The 16,387-nt window shown below is 36.0% G+C and overlaps 1 protein-coding gene across 3 annotated transcripts in view; it reads right to left on the bottom strand.

Moving 5' to 3' along the window:
- The window catches only part of LIN9 (lin-9 DREAM MuvB core complex component), a 39,555-nt gene that overhangs the window by 3,536 nt on the left and 19,632 nt on the right, over positions 1-16,387 (bottom strand). For all 3 annotated transcript variants that reach the window (XM_064509940.1, XM_064509941.1, XM_064509942.1), the window contains 6 exons: positions 15,560-15,685; positions 11,099-11,256; positions 9,873-10,006; positions 8,569-8,688; positions 8,287-8,388; positions 3,327-3,407 (listed from right to left, as the gene is read on the bottom strand). In XM_064509940.1, coding sequence (XP_064366010.1) covers positions 3,327-3,407; positions 8,287-8,388; positions 8,569-8,688; positions 9,873-10,006; positions 11,099-11,256; positions 15,560-15,685 — 721 coding nt within the window. The remainder of the gene's footprint in view (positions 1-3,326; positions 3,408-8,286; positions 8,389-8,568; positions 8,689-9,872; positions 10,007-11,098; positions 11,257-15,559; positions 15,686-16,387) is intronic.

The following is a 16,387-nucleotide window of genomic DNA, read 5'->3' as shown; positions in this document are numbered from 1 at the left end:
AAAGATACAGCATATTAAAGTTAATGCAATACTGTACATATGTATCTTTTGAACTCACCAGAAAGAATTTTCATTTGAAAATAGTAGTGAGGTATTTGAAATCTCAGTATTTAATAGAAATAGTTTAACGTACAAAATATTAAAACCTGCCATCACTATTTAAAACTCCAATTGACAACTGTATAGTAACTACCATGCTTTTATTCTCTTTCATAAAGCGCTATGATGATCGGCAGTGCTAAATCCTACAGAGGCCTGTGGTCGGACCTGCTAATTTCTCCAGTAGCTGGGTCTTCAAGGTCCTTATAGCACCCCTCACGGACTTCTCTCTGCCTTGTGTACAGAATTATCCCATAGTAAGAGAACTGTATGGGACAACATGGCCACAACTACCTCGGCTGCAGGATGGGCTGCAGAGTTGTTTAGCAGGTTAGAGAGTCACCTGAGGACAACTGCTGTGCTGCATACCTTCTGTTCCGACTAAGAGTTCAGCAAAAAAGAAAGTTACCAGATTTTGTATTTGGCAACATAAATATGGGGAAGCACAACTTTCCACAACAAATACCTGAATTCATTATTTTTTTCCTCACATTGCTTTCAGAATGTGTTTCTGCATTGTCCGGGTGATATATAGGAAAAGGAAACAAAACATACAATATATTGCAATTCTTCCCCTGCAAATGGTCTCTTTCAAGATAAGCTAGACATGTTTCCACTGCCCTTTAGACAAAAGTCTGAGATACAGGTGCCTCGTACAATCAATCCTGTGGCCACAGATTTTACACCAAGAGATGAAGCAGGTTTCAAAGTCAAGAGCCGTCATCAGGAAGAGCCAGGTTAAAAACCCCCAAATTAAGGTTTCAATTATACTGTTAGATGAAGTTCCCCTTTGAACTTCACCACTGAAATGGTTTCTAGGGATTTAAGTGTCTGACTACCAAAATAACAGGGCTTTAAGCTAACACAATAACTTAAACATTCACCTAAAAGCAAACTGCAAACCAGCATAAATTTTGAACATACTTCCTGTAACTCTGTAATGTAAGTGAATGATTGTAACTTTCAGATGTTCTTCAGGGACCAGCCCCTCTAGAGCATACTGCAATAATCCAGCTCAGACGTGAAAGCCACAGACAATTGTGAATTCCACATCAGACAGAGGTGTTTGAGGGCATTCTGCGTTAATGAAGATGAAAGAAGGACTTCTGAGCATCAGCTCTATTTATGATCCAGGAGTTATCGAAGATCTGGAAACATGGACAAACAGCAGAACTCGCAGATAAAAGATGGTTGGCTCTTTCAGTAAATGGAAGCAGATAACACCTCTGTCACTGAGCATCTACATGCTTCTCTTGAATGATCAGTGTCACCTTTAAATTGTCTTTATCACAGGTCACGTGAAAAAATGAACTATCCATCCTTTTTATTTAGAATTTGTTTTCTAAAAGGGTCTCAGAGAACTGTTTACTCTTTTATGTACATGGTAACTTGTTTACAGCCTGCAACCAAGACTAGTATACTCATGTCGCAATGCTTAACAAGCGACAGCTAGTCTGTGTCCTCTTAGAAAAATGAAATAGAAAATGTGCAATTTTACGTATTAATACTTCCTTTGAAGGCATACCCTATCTCATGTAATTTTGAATTTACTATAATTGCCAGATAATAATGGACCTCATTCAGTAACACTTCTGATTTTGGTCAGTTCAATTTATTTCTACATTAGATCAGTCATTAAAAAATTTATTTCTACATTAGATCAGTCATTAAAAACATCACCATAAAAGGATTTATTTAAACCAAACAATAGTATTTTTTTTTAGCAATTACCAAATCAGAACTTGATGAATGATTATCAAAGTCTGATATTTAAAATATACATGCATGAACTCAAAGGAGTCTATTGTTTTGTTTATGTTCAAGTATAATCAGTGCCAGGAAAAAGATTGTGTTTAAAGAAAATACATTTTAAAAGAGAAACAACATACACTCAATGGCACAAACGTAGAAGGATTTATGAAAGGGACAAAGAAGGTTAGAAGATAGGCTAAGAATATGACCCACTAGAAAGGTATCTTGCCCGTTCATCAGGGCAGCCTAAAGGAATAACAGAAGTTGCTTATAATGGCTTCTTTACAAAGCAAATAGGTGAAGGAAGAGTTTCAAAGGTATCTCAAAGTCCTTATCTAGGCTACAACTGAGCTAAAACGTATCAAATTTAACATTTATTTCTGGATCCCCGTCTTCCCTATCGCTTCGCTTCTTCGCCCTCACAATTTTGTTATTCTTGATGTTCTTATTCCACAATAAAGTGGAATAGTTCATGACTCAGTAGCTGAGTGCCATGTTAATTCCTGTCAGAGGAAGGCTTCCGAAACATCTGCCTTTCCTGTCGTCTGTTTTTGTCTATGCAAAAGTACCAATAGCTCAGTAAAAACAAAAAGCTTTTTAGTTTGTTTTAAGAAGAGCTGGTAATTTTCCAGTATCAGAGTTAGAGGCTGCAATAGCGTGTTTTAATCTTGCTTCTACTTGCGGTAGGAAGCGGAGTGACAGAACGTACATGTGCACACAGTCACTGAAGGGACAAAGAGGGAAGTCTTACCACAATAAATCATTCGTCATTCAAATATTTACCTGAACAATTCAGCATTTTTGGTTTCAAGAAGTAACAAAAATGCCTTTTCCTCTCCACAAACCTTTACCCTTCCTTCTGTACACTGTAGAGACAATTGTCCAAATAGTCACTGGCAGAAGGTCGGGACTGATAGCTTCCCACTTTCAGCTGATTGATAGCCATGGGTAGTAGAAGGGGCATTATCATTTTGATTTACTGACTGATGATTAGATAAAGCCTAGCAAAAAACCCTGCTACTTATGCTGTAGCTGCCCTACTATTGTAATTTTAAATGCAGATCAAGGGCACTCAGAGCTTTAAATACAGAAACCTCTGAGCTGAGTTACTGTTTTAGATAGAAAGCTAACAAAATAAGTACTTACCATCTACAAAATAAAATTACAACAAATGCTTTACCATTTAAACTTCTACCCAAGATTTCCAAAGTACACAGCATACATCACTTGACATGCAAAGTAAGGAAACACTATCCCAATGTTCATTTTAATCTTTGTTTCCAAAGCATAACACTTTCAAAAGTGAAATTGTATTTGAAATAACTGACGTCTCTAACCTGTCTAAAAATATATATATAGAAAGCAATAAAATAGATTTTATCCAGACTCTTTTCTGGTATATCGTTTGTTACATCTATTTGCAATAAGATTGTTAAAGTATATGCTGTCTTAAGAACTGAAAAGAACATTCTCACCAGCTTTTCTGCTTCTGTATTCATCTCTCTCAATTGTTTGATGTGCTCTTTCTTGATCATGAGGATTTTCGATAACCTGGTCTAAAATAAAGGAGCTATTTTTAGGATGGACAGGTCCTTAAGCAGTTTTGAAATGCCATAGAAATGCAAGATAATAAAGTGCCTGGGTTTTTTCCAGTATTTTAAAACACAGTTCTCAGTTGCTCATCAAATTAAGATGCAGAAATAAAAATTAAGTAAAAATTAACTATGGATTTTTAAAGAGATTTTTAAAGCATTTTCAAGTGTCCTAGATTGGAGAAAGCTAAAACCAATCAGCTGAAACACCCTACAGGAAGACTAATATAATTTATGAACAACAAGAGGCTGAAGAAATAAAGAATCTTCTTTTTTCCAGCCTAAGGAAAGCTAAGGATATTATCATCACATCCTACAATTAGTATCACCTGTCGTACCATACCATTCACACACACTTCTAAGCCTGTTCACAGCTATGTCCTAGATGGAACACCAGCCCTTTTTGTATGCTCTTGTAATAAAAACTGCTACAGAGACTGGATCTATTCTATACAGAAAAATTCTGGGCTTTCTATTTCCCTATCTCTTTCGTAATGAGAGTACCCTGTTTCTGTGGCTTTTGGGACCTAGCAGACTGAAGAAGAAATCACTGGAAATACTCTCTGAACGTGCACATAACTCTTAAAACTGTTCATACTCTCTAGGGCCCCTGGGAGAAATTCTAGCTCCACTACAACCAGCAACAGCTTTATTACTGATTTATACAGAGCCCAGATTTCAGGTTTTATACATTTCAAAGGGGTTAGCTGCATCCTAGAAATGGGACACAGAATTGGGAGAGAGGAGCGCCTGGTTCGAGCTCAGTCTTAAAAGCAGCCACGTTTCTTGTCCTCACAAATCCTAACGGAAAGTTGTTCCAGGACCTCATTCAGCTAACCATGAATCTTCTTCTAATTTCCAGGTTAAATGCACTCTTGTTCGCTTCACAGCAATTTGTTCTTCTGCCAAAGCTGTCCTTCAGCTAAAAAATAGGTTCTTCTCTCCTTGTATTTTTCCCTGTTCATTTGCAGACAGTACAAGTATCTCTTCTTTCACCAGACTAATCAACCCAAGCCCTTCTAGTCCCCTCTCCCATAAAAGTCTCTTGATTTCCTAAACTTCTGTGGCCCTTTCTGCACCTTTTCCATTCACTGTCCTCTTTCTTGATGGTGACAGGAAGCCCACACCTGTATTCGAGGTGGCATTTTTACCAGACCTGTAAAACTGTTTCGGCACTTCCCTCTTTCTACTAGAAATACTTTGCAGATACATCTTACGAACTGATGCCAAGCGATGTTCAGACCGACAGAGGCGGCACTGCAGGGGTTATCACTCTTCCAATTCTGTGTGCTCATTTCTGTCCTTGTGCTGTCCCCCAACGCCCATATGTTTAGCCAGCACACATGTTTTTGCAGCTACATGGAGAACCCAATCAGGGGACTGACCATGATGAAAGACAAATCCAGAAAAGGAAGAAAAAATGTCTAAAAATGGTTACTTTTGAGCCGGATCATCTCCCTCATCTAATTTACTACCACAGCCACACAAATGCTTGTGTTGGCAAAAACAGCTGGCAGGAAGGAAAGCATTGTACGCCATCTGACACTGCTGCCAGAAAGTTATTTGTCAGGCTATATCCTCCTCACTGTCCTGCAGCTGACCAATATACCTAAGTCCTTCTCCTTGATGAAACTGGTGAGCCCTTAACTCGATGCAAAGTGTCTTATTTGTCCCCAAAACTTGCAAGGTATTTGGCACTTTGATGTCCGTATATCTTTCATGATACGTGAGCCCTTGTTCTCAAGTTCATGACTTTGGACTTTATATTATATCCATCCTATTCCTAGGAATACTCCTGTGACAAGATAATCTGACTCTTTCTACATGAAACTCAGACCTTTATGATCTCTACCAACTTCCTCTCATTGGTACATCTTATACATAGACTTCTATTTTCTTCCACCAGTATCTGTAGTGAATGCTTTAAATCAGATCAGTTCTAATTTCTTTGAGAAATTCTAGCCTAGCAGCTCTATTTTCAGCACAACTCACCCTCCTTACTGTCATCAGTTCCTACAGTTGATTTTTCCAGTTTAAGAAGAAGTGAGTTTTTAGTACAACACTTTTCCACATGTAAAATTTCCCCCAAAAGGTAAAGATGAAGAAACAGCCCAACTAAATCTAAACATACTTTATATTTCGTTTTTGAGTCAATAGAGTATTTTTTAAGAACAAAAGCATTTCAAAATAAAGTCTGCAACAACTTTTTAATATGGACTATTTTCCAAACTTTTCAGAAGCAGAGAACAGACAGAAATCCAACATTCATTTTTAGATTTTTCTTCCTGCATTTAAGATGAGACTATTTTCCCTTTTCCACAGCAATCGGGAAGACTAATTCACTTTTCTGAACGTGCTGCGTTAACATACTCCCTCTACTGGACATGCAGCAACACTGCAAAAAAACATTTTTGTCTTGGATTGTGTCCTTCACCATCTAAATTTAAGCTTTTCCAAAACAGAGCAAAACAAAAAAAAGGCTGAGGCTAAACACCCTTGGAGGCATTCCTCTGGAGGAAAAATACTCTTCAAATTTTTAATACTGCCTAGAAGTAGAGACCTCTCTGAAAAGAACGCGCTCTATCAATTTTCATCTGCAGTGTAGCCTATGAAATATTTAACAACGCATATCGTATGTAAGGATGAACCTTTGTACACAATAAAAATCAGAAAGGACAGTAGTTTCTGATGCAAACCGAAGACATATATAAGTTTATATAAGGATTTAGAAAAACCAGGAACCACCAGTCTAAGACTGTAATTACAGTAGTTCTTACAAGCCCTAACGTTTGCTTCCAACTGCAAGTTATACATAAACAGAATATCCTTCACATTTATTTATCTGTACCAGAGGATTCTGGCTACAATTCCTTTTGTTCCCAATTAATTTCAGAACCTGTAACACAAAATTAAGAGGCTGAGTGGAAACCTTATTCAAGGTGTGCTGCAATTTTTTTTCTGTTTTGTCCAAAACAAAGCTTTTTCCATGAAACTATTTATTCGTGATATAAATAATTGCCTAACTTACCAGAAAGTTTTCTTTAAAACAAACAGTTTCTGATCACTTACTTCATGAATCATTATTACATCAAAATGATGGCTATGACTTTGCTACTGCACCAATGTGTAAAAAATGACTTTGTTACCATATCAATGTATAAAAAGATGTATAGAACATCTTTAACTGCCACCTTTAACACAAAACTACCCTCGGACTAGTGAAAGCACTGCAGTCCATAAATAGCATCACCATTCTCAAGTATTTTACAACCAAAGTTCAGTACTATCCTTTACTTCAAATAAAAATGTTGATGCTTTAGGGTTGAAAATAATGCACAGACTTTCAATAAATGTTGTTTTAAACTTTTTAATTCCCTTATCAGAAAACTGGATAAAGTATTAAGATGATCCCCAAAATAAATCTAAAAATCTGTGGCCTGATTTTGTTCAGGAAAAATCTTTTAGCAATCTTCAAGCAAAGTACTTTATTAACACAGTATCCTCATAAAATGCCGCCATTTCTAATACAAGCAAGGGGCCTATACTTTTAAAACTCAGATTTACTTATAATGAGTAATAATATACTACCAACTGCGACCAAGAAATTGCTTAATTTTCAGATTTAAAACACAAACAATATCACAAATACATCAGTTCGATTCACTAAAAAAACCTGTAAAACGCAACAAACCATAGTTACCCAGTTTGTTTTTAATCACAGTTTCACTGACCAGTGCCTCCAGTAATAGCTGCAAATCCAGTTTAGCAACATAAATCCCCTATCTTTTGTGCATTTTGAGTTTTAACATACTTAACCTTATAGCAACTACATCTATTTTGAAACTTCTTGGCTAAACTAGATGCCAATATACATTTTTGAAGTTAGCTTTACACAGTAAATTTCTCCCTAAAAAATTAATGAGTTGTACTTGTCAAAATGATCAATTTATACTGAATGGCCAGAATATCAGTGTATCTCATGTTAACTAAAGACAGAACTTGACTCTTTTGCCTATTATATGCACTTTAAAAGTCAAAAAGTTCAGCAAGATTATTTCTCACTTCTTAATACTTTAAACATAGATGATTCCAATTTCCCTTAGCATGTTCAAACCAGCTTTTATTGTTAAAGAATTCAACCAAAGATTTTAAGCTAAGCCGATATGAGCAATTCAATTATTTCATCATCCTGAAGAATAACTTGCTTAGATTACTTCCAATATTCTATGAATCTCAAGTTCTTAGCATTACTTGCCTGGGCTTCTGAACTGGTGTACAAAAAAAAAAAAATCACTGAAGAATTATTTCTTAAAGAGGAAGGAAAAGGATAGTTTTGTCATCTATAACAAATATGTTGGTATGCAGGGAACACAGAGTGCTTCTTCTCTACTCCAAGGGAGCAGGGCACATGGCACAACATAAAATGCAATATTATATAATGTATAATAACATATGCAGGCAAATGTTCTTTGCATAATACAAATATATTTTAAACAGGGGAAAAAAAATAGTGTCTTTAAAATACCACAATATTTGCAGATTAAAATAATATCTTTTTTTAGCCCAACTGGTAAAGCTGGAAAAATGAGACACAATTCTGGCGACATAACCTCTTCCTGAGGTCTGAAATAAGAGCAGCAGATTTCAAAGCTAAGGACAAGCAAGAAAAATAAGCATAAAAAAAAAAATTCTCAAAACATATTACTAGCATCTTATGAAAAGCTAATTTTTGATATCACTAAATCTCTCATAAATCAACAGAAGGTCATTTAACTACAGAAGAATTGACAGAATAAACACAAAAGGACAATACACAAAATTAAGAGTTGTAGTTGACACTTACCACTTGAATGAGGAATTCTACTGGAAAGCCACCTAGTGTTTCACTGTCTGTGCCTGAAATTTTGTTTTTCCACGAAGATTGTCCTAATAAGGGATCACTGTCCTATACAAGAAAGAACGTTTCATTTAATAGCTTATTTCTAAAGGGTTTTGCTATAATTTTTATCTTACTGAATAACTGCAGAAAATTAATCTCAAAACTGTGTAAGGTAACAGCTTCAACACATATCATAAAATGTTTTGGCGAGTAATATTACAAAATTAGGCAAAATAAATAACTTACTGTAATTGGAGACTGGAGTGACGGTGTGTAATGCAATCGGGGCGGGGTCATAAAGAACCTAGAAGGACGTTGTTTCTGTCCAAAGGCAGCAATTGGCATGGTTTCATGGGGCTCATTGCTCTTTAAGACAGCAAGAGGAAAAACACACTTCAGGTGTCAACCTAATTAAAAGTTTAAGCACCTTTGGAATATGTATTTATTTCGAGGCTAACCCTCCCCCCTCCACGCCTTCAAAGCCAGACAACATTAGAAAAGTAATAGCCTGCTAGCTCAGAGCAATGCAGAACTTTCCGAAAGACTACATTTAAGACTTCAGTTTTGTTTTGCTTTGAGGCCAGCATGAGCTTCAAAAATCATATTCCATTGCTGTAGTTTGCAAAGTGTTATGGCACAACATCCAAAAAACTGCAAGAATGTTTCCAAAACTTGTACTGGAAGGTTGTAGACAGATCATCACTGAACAGGAGTTCGGCAGAGCTCCAAACTTGGATCGAAAAAGAGGTTAGTTCTTAGACGTCTAAGTTATGAGCCCTTAGCAGATTCAGCACTATACAAGATGCAAAAGAACACATGCCCCTCTAAAAAGTTTGCTATCTAAGGCAAACTGTTCATCAGGAACAATTCCTGGAGATCATAAACTGGTACACAAGCATATCAAATAGGAAACAAACCCAAATTATTTGACCAAGAAAATTTCCTTACAGGTAGTTTTGCTACCATAAAAAGACTCAAATGAGATTCAATCAACACATAATACTTGCTTCCAGCTACCACAGGCTTTTCCAGACTTTGGCAAATTACAGAGGGACATGTTTTCTTGAACATCTTCCGCAAATTCTGCCAGGATCCAACTGCAGAATTTCCTTTGGGATCTTACACTAGTCATTATATCTCTTCATATTAAACTCAAGCTATTATGATAACCTATAATAGTAGCTCTAGTGAACTATTCCAGCCTGAGTGATTATATTATTACCAAAGAAGGTTATCCTGTTATGTAAAACCATAAACAGTGGATGCTGATTCCCCTGGGAAACCACAATTTGAAAGCAGGGGGCTAAAACTAGTAAATCAAACGCAGCCCTCAGATGGATCTCCCTGAAGAGTTACGTAAACCTTCATAAATACATGCAGTCATTTACAAAGGTCATTTCCCACGTATATGTTATTCTTACTTCTACTTTATGACAACACACCCAGACTTTATTCTGAATCTTCTTCTCTCTGATTAAAGCATACAACTGCAGGCTTTCTGTTTTGTTTTGCATTCCAGCTACTTTAAGAAATGGGTTTTCAATACTTACAAGAACTTCATAATCTGGAACTGTATGTGTTCCAAGACCTGCTCTGTCAAAAGTTACTCTGTAGGTAGCGTTAAGAGTGTCTACAGCGTCTATCTGTCCAGTGAATAGTCCATCATGGACACCCCGCAACCGTGCTAAAAAAGAAAAAAGCCCCGAATATTACAATGTCTTGTCACCAATGAGGAAAATAGATTTCCAAGTAAGCTTAGCACCATCAAATAAAAGAAAATACATCTTAAATGAAAAACATTGCAAACCCAGAAAAAGAACTGTATGTAATAGAAATATTACCCAATTTTTGACAAATTTATTTTTGCAAGTCAAGTACTTCCCAAATCTAATCCTTTGCACTATGCCTATGTCTAAACAAAATACTACTTCACATCCAATAGCTTCTGACAGTCAGACTTTGTGGACAAAATCAATTTATGGGTGCTTTTGCGCACCAGTTCTCTTTGATCACTACCACTGATGACTACATGTTGAATAAAAGACAGCAAAGAAAGCAGCTCAAAGATACTGCTGTAGAAGTGTGAGGAGATGATGTAAACGTGTGAGAAACTGCATGCTTGCTCTTCAATGAAATTGCAGACAGTGACGCTGAAAAACTCAAAAAGCAATGAACGGTAATGGCTTGAGCAAGAGATACTGTGTGTAAGTGAAAAACATCTAGATCACAAGCAGACAGGATCAGGTGAATTTAAGATTTTAAAAAATTAATTACAGCTTATGGAATTGTTTTAACAATATTCCTTCCTCACTTATGTCTAAGTTTTTGAATAAGATAATGTCATATTTAATATACATGTCCAAATATTCTGCCATATCCATTCTATATCTGTTTCAAAAGAGGTATTTTTATATTTATGGAAAAGGAAAGCTCAAGTTTTATATTAGTCTGGATTTTAAACTTTCAGACAGCACTCAGCTGCCTGTATTTAAGAATCTCACTCTCCAAAATGTCTAATATATCCAAAAGATTTTTAAAGAATAAATCTACAATTAGAACAGCAGCAATAATAAACCACATTAAACTTGTATCTCTAAACTGTGTCACTATTTAAAAAATATTAGCTACCCCATGCAAGCAATTTATCAATAAGCTAACAATAAAAACATACAACTTTTAAAGTTTAAAGTTTATTATAACCTATGTGCAGTAAGAATACTGTGATTTACTAAAATTTTTGCAAAGATAAACAAAAATGTTTCTTTTAAGAAGTTACCTGTAACTTTTGTTCCTATTACGAGCGGTAATGGAATTTCTTCTGGAAGATCTTTGAACTGTGAAATATCGGCAACCTTCCGCTGCTGCAAAAGTCTTATTTTCTGCCGTTTCTGTTTTAATGCTGACCTCTCTTCCTCAAAGAATGCAGAGGAACACCTATAACACAATTAAATAAAACTATACTTAAATTCAACACTGAAAAAACACATATATGAAGACACATCAAATAAATAGGCATATTCTACAACACAATGAAAGAAAATAAAAAAGCTTGAGGTGAAGTGTTCGAGAAGCATTTCAATGAGCAGATTCAGACAGTTTTACTCCCCCAAATCACCACTCCCGAATTAAGTTTTATTTAAAAATAATACTCAGGAATGCTAGCTGTTTGCATGAGTATATTAGAAGAGTTTTTTTTTTTTTTTTTTAAAGGACTTTTGCTGCTTATAGAGATCCACCAAAGCTAAAGCAGGTCCCACATCCAGCCTATCCCGAATGCCAGTTCAATGCACGTGATCAGGGCTTACTGTATGAGGTTCCTGGCTGCCACCACTTACTGACACATAGCAGATCCCTTTTAAATGTGTTTATTAGGACAAATAAACCAACTGGTATAAACAGGCACCAGACTCAGAACAGTTTTTTTGTTTGTTTGTCTGTTTGTAAAAAGTCTTATACCTACTCGAAGACAGCAGACTTACTCCCAAGGCCCTTACTCGATTTTACTCATTTTTGCCTTTACTCTACTGAATAGGTTTGATGCATGAGGAAGATACTGAAGTCAAAGAAAGCCATTAGGACTCTATCCTATCTGTTGTTCCTTATTAGGGGAAAAAAAAAAAGCTGTTACATCATTCTTGTGTCAATGAAAGAAGTCCTTTAAAAAAGGAATATAGATGCTACTATAGGCCTCTAATTGCAGAAGCAGTTATTTATCAAATAATTTACTATTTTTGTTAATTGTTTTACTGCAGTTAGGTGTAATTTAAACACTTCCTGTAGAACTCATACAGTTATATACTGATTACTGAACAATTAAAACTGCTATTTTATGAGGCTATTTTAGAAGGCACGTACTGATAATTCCTCTGCCGGTTCCCCTTTCTGTACTGCAGGAAACTATTTATTTTCCGTTCTAAAACCCTCCAAGATCACACTTACTCATTTATCTCTCATTCAGTATTGAGCAGTCAACTCCTATTTCCAAGTCTGCTTCTACTACTCTCTTATTACATGATGAAATAAGCACTCTTATGTTTTCTTCTGTATACCCAGCACTTGGAAAGAGTTCCTCAAAACCATTTCAATATTCTTCTCCAAATCTTCTCTTTGTTGTGATGAATACAAGAAGTTGATAACAACTAAGCAGCCAGGGTGCTGAGACAATTTCCTTTTATGCTGACCAGCAGTTTCGTACTCCTTTATCTATCTGTAAACATCAACTGTTTTCTGTCTTATACATGGTTTATAAGTTATATGGGGCACGGACCATCTTTTTGCTCAGTGTGTAAAGTATTAAACACAATGAGATCTTAGTTCCAGACATTAAAAAAAGTAATACAGGAATGAACTGAAGCTGTGATGTATTTCTGTCAGATCTGAGGAGTAGGGCACTGAAGGCTTTCAAATCAGTATCACTGCAGAAGTTATAACTGCTGTTTGCATCATGTATAAACTGTACTGCAGATAGAGCAATTGTATGTGTACGTCCCACTCACCAGTTCACCACTTACTGAAGAGCGGAATGTATTTACCTGGAGTTGTATATTGCTTAAGTGATCCTCACTAGGAGTTCAACAATATCTGGAAAGGGATATGGTAGAGAGGTAGACAGTGGTTGGGAGATTTATGCAAAACTTCTTTAGAAATTCTTATTTAGATATGTTTTTTGTGTCACATTTACTGCTGGGGGGAAACAAGTGTGAAATAATGCTTGCTACGGGCTGTAGATATGAAATAGCAAAATGCAGGTCAGAATTCTTCAATGCCATTGAAGTAAACAACAGGGTGACTATTCACAGTAAGACAAAAAAGGAAAAAACAGACCAAGAATAGACTTTACTATCAGTCCTTCTGAACATGTCCAAGGTCCTGCATCAGGAGCATCAGATACTGTCTGATGTTCTTTGACTTATGGTCTTAAATACAAGGTCAAAGGCTAATGCAGTAATCGCCAAAGTTGGAGGTCCCTACAACAGCGACAGTAAGAACATTTCACTAAAAAGACTGTTCAGAATGCAGTGGGTCATGAGGGTAGAAAGTATTTGCAATGTGTTTCTAGCTCCTGTTATCGGAAAACTCTAACCCCTCCCCCCAAATGGATTTAATAGAAGTTGTCCAATCTTCCTGCCATTCCCGTGAAAAAGGGAAGGTGAAAACAGCACTAGATAGATCACATTGTTTAAGTTCTTAAAAAGCCTCTATAGAAAAATAATGAGATTGCAGACTACTCGGTTTCGACCTTGGTCATGAGAATTTAAACTAACATATGTGAATCATCATCATATCATGTCAGGACAAGCATATCTGATTTAATTCATATCCACTGCTATTTCACAACCCCAGTGAAGTTTATATAATAGAGTACACAAGACTAACTATTACCTCTTCCTTTTCTTGGAGCATATCTTTCCCCCAGAGTCTACCGGAATCTTACAAGTTTTGCAGGCTCCCAGGAAGAATACTGTTGTGTCAATCAACCACACTGTTGATGGTGTGATAGGACATTCAATTTAAAGTAGCAGCAGACATAAGAAAATATTACAATATAGTTAAAGCAATATGAAAAAAAAAAGACAACCATGTGCACAGCCATCACACAGAGATGTTATTATCCTCTGCCATCAACACTGTGGATGCAAAATATTTTATTTTTTCCTCCTCCTTCATGTGGAGATATCAGTACTGCTATGGTATTTATCTTACTTGCATATAATGAGGACAGAGAGAAGATGTTTTTAATAGAATGGTAACAACAAAAAAATTTGTTCTAGAGGTAGATGAAAATTGTCCTGAAAAGCATTCAAATGACTGAGAATCATTCAAAATCTGTTGGAACTGAGCCCAAAGGGTGCTGGAAAAATGTTACTGTGTTTTTTTAATTAAATAAATAAAAAGCAAAATGGAATGCCTATTTTAAGTTGGAAAAAAAAAAGACCCAAGACCTCATAATCTTTTTGTTAACAAACAAAACCAAAGACTCAGCATCCAGTCAAAAGACTGTACTTCAGAATTCAGATTAAACAACCTCCTGCCTGTTTAGAATTGTGGATCTTTAGGCACAAGTCTCTCTTTTGAAAAAACTAATTATATGATAGTATAAAAAAAAAAGAAAAGAAAAAAAGGAGAGAGAGAACGTGAGAGCGAGAGTGAGAGAGATAGAGCACACAAGTGAAAGAAATGGTTATATCAGTGGTGCAGCACACTGAGGTGAGTCGATCTTTTCTAGTGATACCCACTTTCAGCAAAAGTCAAATGAATAAGCATGAAGATTAAGCGATGACTGAACCTCCAAAGACGGTAACTCCCTCTCAATGGGAAGAGTGATGACAGAGGAACTAAAAAGCTATGTTACAGTAAAGTTCAGATGATATTAACACCTTCCCAGAAGGAACACTTAAGAAGGCTCTGATGCCATGCCTGGACTGACAATTTTTCATTATGAAAATCTGTTTACTGGTACAGAGGATGAAATACCCTACATCAGACAAAATCTAATCTGAGTCATTATAGTAATCTATGAAACATATTCAGTGCTTTAGTTCTCATACTCAGTATTTAAATTCTAAAAATAAATGAGTTATTTTTGCAATGCTCCTTACACATTTTTCTTCTTGATCTTACAGAATTGTATTGGTTCTGTAAAAAGACCGAACTGAATCAGTGATTTTAGAAGTTAAGAATTCTAAATCGAAGGAAAGACTATGCCCTTGACTCAATTCTGGATTCTTGCCTACAATGTCCAATACTCTATAGATGACTTTTGCCTGTCTCCTTTTTGGCAGCCAAGCCAGGAAAAGTTAAGGTTCTATAAAACAGTTAAAGATAAATAAATAAATGAGACCATAAGGTGCATTTGCTTTCCTGCATCAAGGGGTAGTTAAATCCAGAAAAAACTTCAGTGGAAAGTTGGCCCGTCTTCCACGCCAGGCAGTACTGTAGCATGGAAGATACTAATATAATTTCAACATACCCTAGCTTGGAGGATCAGTTATCAAGAGTGGAAAGAGAACATTTCAAGTAAAGGCTCATGCGAACCTTATGGACTGGACATACCCAAACGAGTAAGAACAAGGTGGAAGGGGGCAAGTGTAGCAAACATTTCAAAAACAACAAAAAATTGTTCTAGTCTCAGCTATCATTTTGCTTTACTACTGGCATACAAAGTGATTTTAGTAAGAACAATCCATAAAGTCTTAAAACTGTACACGTAATTAGTTGTAAAGGAAAAAAAAATTACCTTCGTGGCTTTCCCATTAGTCGTCTGATTTTTCCCCACTCTACTCTTGTCAATTTTCTAGTTTTCAGATTTGGGAAGGATTCTTTCAGGCACACACAGAAATCATTATCTCCTTCAAATAGTGGTCTGTTAAAACATAATTGGTCCTCTGTTGAATACACTTAGTAAACTTTTGTCACAAAGTTCTAAAAAGCATTCATCATCGCGTAAGAAATATACTGAGAAGGGAAAACCACAGATAAGCCATATAAACAAGATATATACATTCAAAGGGAGTATTTAACCTGAAATCAATTCCATTAAAAATAAAGACAGAAAGTTTCCAGGACTACTGTTGAATTTGAGCCTTACTGTCAATCTTTGTGATTTTAAAGTCCATAATATCTAAAAATTTTCACCTTTTCTGTTAATACATGGAAGCATTCATCCTGCTTACAATGTATGCAAAAGCACTGTCGTAACCAAATGAAACCTCAGTAAAACCAGTAAAGTGCCACGAAGACTCTGCAGCTCACTGAAGGAAACCATAAGGGTGCAGTGAGGTATGAAGAGCAAAGGAATGGATAATTATTGTATGCAATGTGCTAGCAAGACATAGAAAAAAAAAGTACCTTTTTCACCAGTTCATTCAATTATAACCCAGATTCTCAACAAAAGGTTCCAAAAAATGCAGCAGATTGAACAAACTTATCATTCTCTACAGTTATACAAGAGAAACTTTTATTTTATCATTCCACAACTCCATGAGAAAATAGAGGATGAGTGTTACAGCAGTGACAGTTCAGAGAACCTACTTACACAAGTTATGAATTTCTGTTTGATGCTATG

Source organism: Dromaius novaehollandiae, chromosome 3, assembly GCF_036370855.1.
Source record: "Dromaius novaehollandiae isolate bDroNov1 chromosome 3, bDroNov1.hap1, whole genome shotgun sequence".
Lineage (NCBI taxonomy): Eukaryota > Metazoa > Chordata > Aves > Casuariiformes > Dromaiidae > Dromaius > Dromaius novaehollandiae.
This window is presented reverse-complemented; position numbering and strand designations above follow the sequence as displayed.